At 57.3% G+C, this 8,545-nt stretch overlaps 2 protein-coding genes across 2 annotated transcripts; both read left to right on the forward strand.

Annotated features, from left to right (window-relative positions):
• The first annotated feature begins 612 nt into the window (after positions 1-612).
• On the forward strand, positions 613-1,131 carry LOC120693956. The gene has a single exon (XM_039977121.1). It carries the CDS (start codon positions 613-615, stop codon positions 1,129-1,131), a length of 519 nt encoding a protein of 172 aa, XP_039833055.1.
• A 2,507-nt stretch (positions 1,132-3,638) lies between these two features.
• On the forward strand, positions 3,639-4,186 carry LOC120693957 (uncharacterized protein K02A2.6-like). The gene is made up of 2 exons (XM_039977122.1): positions 3,639-3,993; positions 4,092-4,186. The coding sequence occupies exons 1-2, from the start codon at positions 3,639-3,641 to the stop codon at positions 4,184-4,186; spliced, it is 450 nt and encodes a 149-aa protein (XP_039833056.1).
• Positions 4,187-8,545: the final 4,359 nt, after the last annotated feature.

The following is an 8,545-nucleotide window of genomic DNA, read 5'->3' on the forward strand; positions in this document are numbered from 1 at the left end:
AAGGTGAAAAGGCGAAGCGGGACGGCGCGGCCGACGAAGGCCCGTCCGACTGCTTCGGCAAGTAAAACAAGAGGAACAATAAGAAGGGTGGGGCGAGCTTTGTCGCCACGGCCGACCGTAAGGCCGGCAAGGCTCCCGAAGGTGACACCCCCGACTACTTCGAGAAGCTGCTTGAGAAGCCCGGCACCAACCACTCGTATCGCGTGGGTCACCTTCTGAAGGACTGCGGTCTAATGAAGAAGTAGCTATCGGGTAACCTGAAGAAGGGCGAGCGGAAGAAGCCTGAAGCAGAGGCTGGTGGCGAGGAGGAGAAGGAGGAAGCCTTCCCCGACCACGATGTCCTCATCATCTTTGGAGGACCGGCCCCGTGTGAATCAAAGTGCAAGCAAAAGATTGCACGCCGAGAGGTGTTCGCAGCCGAGCCTGTGACCCCTACATTCCTCCGGTGGTCGGAGTCGGCGATCACTTTCGATCGGACCGACCACCCGAGCAGCGTCCCACAACCTGGGAGGTGCCCTCTGGTGGTGGACCCCATCGTCGGCAACAAGCGCCTAACCAAGGTGCTCATGGATGGAGGCAGCGGCCTCAACATCCTCTATGTCGACACCCTCAATGCGATGGGGATCGATCACTCACGCCTCCGACCCCTATGGGCCTCCGTTCCATGGCATTGTGCCAGGAAAGCAGGTGATACCACTCGGGCAGATCGACCTGCTCGTGACGTTCGGGGATCCCTCCAACTTCCAGAAGGAGACAATCACGTTCGAGGTGGTGGGCTTCAAGGGATCCTACCACGCAATCTTGGGACGACCATGCTACGCAAAGTTCATGGCGATCCCCAACTACACCTACCTCAAGCTCAAGATGCCGGGCCCTCGAGGCGTCATCACCGTCGGGTTGAGTTTCCAGCGCACATACCAGTATGAGAGAGACAGCTGTGAGCTCGCCTCGACAGTCTTGGCATCTGAGGAGCTCCCCCTAATCAGGATGGAGGCTGCTGAGGAGGCTCCCGACTCCAACCGGAAGACCGGGTCCTTTGAGCCCGCGGAGGGCATCAAAGAGATCCCTCTCGACCCCCAGGTGTCGGGCGAGAAAAAGCTGAGGGTCGGCACAAAGCTGACCCCCAAATAGGAAGGCGCGCTCGTCGACTTCCTCCGTACGAATAAAGATATTTTTGCCTGGAAGCCTTCGGATATGCCGGGTATACCAAGGGAGGTCGCCGAGCACTCGCTCCACATCAAATTGGGTTCCCGACCAGTGAAGCAACGACTACACCACTTTGACGAAGATAAGTGGCAGGCCCTCGGCGAGGAAATCACCAGGCTTTTGGATGCAGGCTTCATCAAGTAGGTGTAGCATACCGAATGGCTAGCTAATCTTGTTCTTGTAAGAAAAAAGAATGGGAAATGGAGAATGTGTGTTGACTACATGAGTCACAACAAGGCGTGTCCAAAGGATCCATTTCCTTTGCCGCGCATAGAACAAGTAGTTGACTCAACCTCAGGGTGCGAAACCCTTTGCTTCCTAGATGCCTACTCGGGATACCACCAGATTGCGATGAAGGAGTCCGATCAACTCGCGACAACTTTCATCACCCCTTTTGGCTCATATTGTTTCGTCACGATGCCATTCAGTTTAAAAAATGCTAGTGCGACTTACCAGCGGTGCATGATCAGATGTTTTGGCGACCTCATCAGGCGAACCGTTGAGGCGTATGTCGATGACATCGTGGTCAAAACCAAGCAAGCCGACGACCTCGTGGCCGACCTCGAGCTAACGTTCGCCCGACTCTGCGCGAATGGGGTCAGGCTTAACCCTGAGAAATGCATTTTCGGGGTTCCACACGGCATGCTCCTCGGGTTCATCGTCTCACAATGAGGGATCGAGGCCAATCCTGATAAGATCAGTGCCATAACGAATATGGGGCTGATGCAAAATCTAAAGGGAGTACAGCATGTCACTGGGTGCCTCGCCGCACTCAGCCATTTCATATCCTAGTTGGGGGAGCGGGGTCTTCCCCTCTACCGGCTCCTGAAGAAAAGCGATCGCTTCACCTGGACTGTCAAGGCCCAGCAAGCGCTCGAGAACCTTAAGTCGCTACTGACTAAGGCACCGATCTTAGTGCCCCCAGCGGATGGGGAGCCACTCCTGCTCTACATAGCTGCCATGATGCAGGTGGTCAGCACTGCTCTAGTCGTGGAAAGGGAGGAGGATGGACATGCTCTGAAAGTACAGCAACCCGTGTACTTTGTGAGCAAGATATTGGGCGACACCAAAACCCGATACCCCCAAATCCAAAAACTCCTCTATGCGGTGCTGATTGCCAAGCGCAAGCAGAGGCACTACTTCGAGTCGCATCTGATCACGGTGGTCACATCTTTCCCACTCGGCAAGGTGGTACGTAACCCCGACGCCACGAGAAGGGTCGCCAAGTGGTCGCTTGAGCTTATGGGGCTGGGCATCGAATACGCACCGCGTACCGCCATCAAGTCCCAAACGCTGGCCGACTTCATGGCGGAATGGACGGAGACCCAGCTGCCTCTGGCCCCTGTAGATTAAGAGTACTGGACGATGTTCTTTGACGGCTCGCTAATGAAGGAAGGGGCCGGAGTCGGCCTAGTGTTCCTTTCTTCGCTCGGCATCCATATGAAGTACGTAACTCGCATCCATTTCCAGCATCTAACAATGTTGCGGAATATGAGGCCCTCCTCAATGGCTTGTGCATCGCCGCCGAGTTGGGCATCCGGCGTCTAGTGGTGAAAGGCGACTCTCGCCTTGTCGTGGACCAAGTGATGAAGGAATCAGGCTGTCTGAGTCCCAAGATGGCAGCGTACTGCCAGGCAGTGCGACTGCTGGAGGAAAAGTTCGATGGCCTGGAGCTCGTCCACATTCCGCGATGCTTCAATGAAGCCGCCAACCAGCTCACAAAGATGGGATCGCAACGCCAGCCTGATCCTGGCGGCATCTTTGCCAATGATCTGTACAAACCTTCCATCCGTTTCGAGGAGGAGGGGCGGCCACAGGTCGAATCGACGGGCGAGGGTGCGGGGGCACGCCCCGCTACTCCCAAGCCCGATCTGATGTTGGAAAAAACGGGGATCCAGTGCCCAACCCCGTATAGCCCCGACCATCCCGAAAAGGGCTCGGGGGCTTGCGAGTCGGCGTCCCTCCTATCCGACGTTGGGGTCATGGAGCTGGACAGCGAACAGGCACCAGCTCCCGACCTCGCAGGACACTGGAGATAACCCTACATCAACTATCTCCTCCAAGACACGCTCCCCGCCGACAGGACGGAGGCCCAGCAGCTTGCCCGGTGCGCTAAATCATACGTCCTGGTTGATGGGGAACTTTACAAACGGAGCCACACAAGGTTCCTACAGCGTTGTATCACCATTGAGCGGGGGAGACAACTGCTAACCGACATCCACGGCGGAGTCTGCGGGAACCACGCCGCTCCGAGGACCTTGGTTGGGAAAGCGTTCTGCCAGGGTTTCTACTGGCCGACAGTGGTCGCCGATGCTGATCAAATCGTACGCACCTCCGAAGGGTGCCAGTTCTATGCTCGGCAGACCCACATGCTAGCTCAGGCGCTCCAGACCATCCCCATCACATGGCCCATTGCGGTTTGGGGATTAGACATGGTCGGACCCTTGAGCAGGGCACCTGAGGGCTTCACCCACCTGCTTGTCGCAGTGGACAAGTTCACAAAATGGATCGAAGCCAGGCCTATTACAACGGCCAAGTCGGTGCAGGCTACAGCTTTCTTCCGAGACATCGTCCACCGCTTTGGAGTGCCGAATTCCATCATCACAGACAATGGCACGAACTTCACGGGGAAAGAATTCCTCAAGTTTTGTGACGATCACCATATCCGCATTGACTGGGCGGTGTTGGCCCACCCGCGCACGAATGAGCAGGTTGAGCGCGCGAACGGCATGGTCCTGCAGGGACTCAAGCCAGAATCTTCAACTGGCTCAAAAAGTTCACCGGCAGGTGGGTCGCGAAGCTCCCAGCTGTCTTGTGGAGCTTAAGAACAACTCCGTGTCGTGCCACCGGGTTTACGACATTTTTCATGGTATACGGTTCGGAAGCCATCTTGCCTACTGATCTGGAATACGGCTCCCCGAGGGTGAAGGCCTACAACGAGCAGGGGTCGGACGCCGCCCTCGAGGACGCCATGGATTAGCTTGATGAAGTGCACGACATCACGCTCCTACGATCGGCCAAATACCAGCAGGCCTTGCGTCGGTACCATCATCACCACGTTAGAAGGCGTGCGCTCAATGTCGGTGACCTGGTGTTGCGGCGAGTGCAGAGCAAGAAGGATCGCCACAAGCTCTCCCCACCATGAGAGGGTCCCTACATCGTAGCAGAGGTGCTCTGACCCGGCACATATAAGCTCCAGACCGCCGACGGCCAAGCTCTCGCCAACGCGTGGAACATCGAACAGGTACGTCGTTTTTATCCCTAACATAATAAGTCGTGTAAACCTTTTGAGATGAAGTTATTTTGAAAAACTCTTTCTCTCATTTTTCCTCCTGAGTAACCCCCGACCCTTGCCCCTACTCGGGTCGAGGATTACTTGGGGGATGATGGTACCATACTTGTGTTGGTATGGTCCCCATCTCCGTGACTCTTGGGTCGGACGAATCAGGCTTGCAGACCCTGGAATTCCCTCAGCGCCGTGGGTCGAAATGCGAGATCGCTAATGCCTCGACGGCAGCTGCACTCCCTCACATGTGCTCAAAGGATGTTGCCTCGGTCTGCAACTCGTGTGTCATTTACCCAAGCAGTAGTAGGCAACACCGCTTTGTCACAAAAGCAAATCACATTCTAACAAACTTAAAGTTTTACAGAACAGCATGTCCAACTAAGATAAGATAGGAATTTTTCTACAACCCAACCCTAGGCAGTTTCGTCTACTAATTTTCGACATCCTGCATCCTTTCTGCCAGGGTACGGGCGAATGGAGTGACCTCCTCCTCGATCGCGTCTAGATCGGCGTCGGTGTAGTCGGTGGGTAACCCTTCGCTCAGCTCGTGCAGGGCGATGTTGGCGTAGTGCCTATGCGTGACAGCAAAGGCATGCTGCACCCCGAGGAACAGCGCGTCCAATGCTTCCTTGCGCGCACCCTCGGCTTCCTTGCGCACCCGATCCACACCTTCGACGAGCTGGGCCGCGAGCTGTTCTCCAGGCTAACGCGGGCAGCACGACCCGTGGCGACCTCCACGGCCAGCGAGGCCGCCGTCGCCTCGGCATCCTGCTTCAGGCCCTCGACTCGAACCAACTCTTGTCGAAGGTTGGCGGCCTCATCCCGCACGTCTGCGAAAGATGGGAGGGGGCAGGTGGAGGACAACGAAACTCAACACCCTTGTAAACCATCTACCGACCCTACGAAAAAGGGAAACAGAGAAGGTACCTTGAAGGCTCGCGAGTGCAGTTTTTTCCCGCTTCGATGCCACTTCAGCAGTCGTCACCGCGGCGTCGCACTCTCGGACAGCGGCGTCGCACTCCCGCATGACCGTCTAAAGTCCATCGCGCATCTCGTCTCGCTCCTGCTGGATTTGCTCGAGCCCTGCGGTGGCAGCAATCGTACGGGCGTTCGCATCCTCCAGGGATTGGTGTGCCATGGTGAGCTCTGCCGCCCTCACCTGGTGCTCCTCCGTCATGGCTCTGTTCCGAGTCTCCAGGGCCCGGCACTCCTGGTCTCGCATCTCCATTTCCTTTTACTGAGCCAACAAGTATGGGAAGGTGGGGATCAGATACAAGTAAGGAAGCCAGCTGAAGAACTCAAATCAAGCGCCAGAGAACTTACCAGAACCGCCGGAGCAATGAGGGTGCGCGACAGCTTCACCATCGTTGCCGCCGCTCCTCAGAGCTGCCCCCAGTCGATGTCTATCCGCACGGGCGCTAGGGTCGGGACAAGTCAACCCCCCCCCCCCCCCCGCCGCCGTCGCTCCCGGCGGACGAACCCACGACATTCAACTGAGCCGCGGGGGTCGGCGCGATCGCGAGGGGTAGGGTCGGTGCGACCACCACTCCTGCGGTAGATGATGCCTCCCCAGCGGCCGTCGTTCCGTCCGCAGGTGTCGGAATTGCGCGACTTGACCCTGCAGGGGTGGAGTCCGCTCTTCCCGCACCGGCTTCATCACCGGGGGATCCTCCCGCACCGTCTCCTCCAGGCCTTAGTCCCCCATGGGGCCGACAGGGGAGTCGGGTAGCACGATTATCGGCGCCGCCGTGGGTGTCAGATCCCCACTACTCTTGGGCTCCTCTGTTGGCCGAGCGGGCCGCTCGGGGAGGGCTTTGGGAGAATCATCTCCTCGGCTTCCCGACCCCGTTGGCGCAGGTCGGTCCATTTGGGCTCTGGCCAGGGCTACGACCCTCGAAATTGCCCACTGCTTGGTAGCGACCTTGCGCAGGGCAAGCTCCAGAGTCCTCTGGGCGGCATCCGCACTGCAAAGAACAACTCTGACAATCAAAGATTGACCGAATAAGAACGACACTGATGGATCGTGAATCACTTACCGGGTCAAAGACGAGCGGGCCCGCTTCAAGCTCCGCCTCGCCGACGACGACCCAGGGCCTGCGTGGAGCTTCCCCAACGCACTGACCGCGACCCCACCCCAAGGGAACTTCCCCGGGGCGAGGAAGAGATCCCTCGTGGTGGGGAGGGGGCGCTGGCCTCCGCCCTGGCTGAGGATGCCTGCTCACCACTGACGTACTCCTCGCTGAGCGAGAGGGCCACCCAATCCAGACGGTCGTCGCCCTCCTCGTCGTCGTCATCATCATCATCCTCGTTGTTGTCATCATCGCTGAGCATGCTCAGCTCCTCCTCATCGCTGGTGGTGATCATACCAGCCTTCCGATGCCTCGTGAGGTCCTGCCTCTTTTCCTCCCGCTGGAATCTCTTCTTCTTCCTCGCTTCCGCCTTTCCTTTCTTCGCCTCGACAGCTAGGCGGTTATTTCACGCGCGACAGCATCCTCGGGAAGCGGCTGTAACACCCCAGGTGTTAATTACCAAGTAATTAGGATTAATCATGTGTTTAACATCATCATTAGCATTGAATCATGGTTTTTAAAGATTTAAACTATCTTCAAATTTCAAACCAATCTGCTTTTAAAATAATTTCTTAAATATAGTTCAAAAGAAATTTTTCCCTAAAGCAAAGTGGTAGCATTTTAAATGTGGAACAACTTTCATGTTCAAGTATTTTCAAATTTCTATACAAAAAGTGAAGAAAAATTTAAATTAAACTGGAATATGGCAATTATGCACAATCGTCCAAAATTCAAATTTAACTTTCAAACCAAATCTCAAATGAAGTTTTGCCTGAAACAAAAATTGAAGATCTCAAAATTTTGAACAACTTTCATATTCAAAAGTTTTTCATTTGAGGCCAAGAAAATGGAGAAAAATTGAGTTTACAAAAGAAAATTTTGAACTTTGATCAAATTACAAGACTGCCATCACTACCATCTCCATTTCTCTCCCTCCTCTGTTTTTTTTCGCCGTGATGGCGTCCATGCGCCGGCCAACGTCGGGGACGGCGCCCCGTCCTCTGGCCGGCCACACGCCGCGCCATGAGCCAAACCACCCCCGCGCCCCCAGTTTTCTCCCAACCCGCTTTCCCCTGGCACCTCGAGCCGGTGACACGCGCCCTCGGCGCCTCTCCGCGTGCTACGCCGCCAAACGCCGCTCGCCGTCGCCCTGTGCTGCCCATGTCGGCCGTCCTTGACCTTATCCTCCTCGAGCCCGACCCGTGCGCCTTATCCTCCTTGAGTTCCTGGCGCCCCATTCCCCTTCGTTCTCCTCGAGCTCGAGCTAGGCCGAGCTGAGCTGAGCCGCCGCCAGCCCCTGCGCCAGCCATCCTCCGCCGCCCCGCTGCGATTCTTCGCATCCCAGGCCGCCTCACTTCGCTCCACATCTGCTCCGCATCTCCTAGAGCCAGGCCGAGCCCCTGCCCGCGCGCCAGGGACGCCGCCGTTGCACGCCATGGCCGCCACCCCGCCGAGCTCGCTGCGGAGCTCCCCCTTCCTGCATCCCCAACCCCGATTCGATCCACCAATAGGTAGAGCTCGATGTCCTCTTGCTCCAAGACCCATCCCCCACCACCGGTGAGCCCTCCCATGCCGGGAATCGAAGCCACCGCCGCGGCACACCGCCACCGCCCCTACCTCGCCGTGGAGCTCCCCTATCCGACCCTCTTTTGCCCCCATTGACCAGCTAGCGAGCTTTCCCGTCGCCCACTGATGTTCGTCGGCCCGGCCACCACCTCCGCGCCACAAAAGAGTGCCACCGCCGCCGTGGACCACCGCCGCCACCCCCTGTCCTCGCCGGCGTGCCCCCTTCCGGTCACTTCAGCTCGCGCCGAAGCCTCCCCAAGGTAGCTCTCGACGTCCTCTAGCCCATCCACCCCGGTCCCCTCGCCGCCGGCGACCGCCGTCGCCGGAAGCGGCCGGCGCCGCCCTCCCTACGCGCCGTCCCCTGTTTTTAACCGGCCAGGGGACTATTTGCGAGTCTCAATTCTTTTTGTGCCCTTTT

This window comes from Panicum virgatum, unplaced genomic scaffold (assembly GCF_016808335.1).
Source record: "Panicum virgatum strain AP13 unplaced genomic scaffold, P.virgatum_v5 scaffold_1235, whole genome shotgun sequence".
Classification (NCBI taxonomy): Eukaryota; Viridiplantae; Streptophyta; class Magnoliopsida; order Poales; family Poaceae; genus Panicum; species Panicum virgatum.

Excerpts from the sequence above, each read along its gene's own strand:
- LOC120693956 (XM_039977121.1), top strand. The coding sequence starts at position 613 with ATGCGATGGGGATCGATCACTCACGCCTCCGACCCCTATGGGCCTCCG.
- LOC120693957 (XM_039977122.1), top strand. The coding sequence starts at position 3,639 with ATGGTCGGACCCTTGAGCAGGGCACCTGAGGGCTTCACCCACCTGCTT. Across the intron at positions 3,994-4,091 it reads CTCAAAAAGTTCACCGGCAG|CCATCTTGCCTACTGATCTG; the intron begins GTGGGTCGCGAA and ends ACGGTTCGGAAG.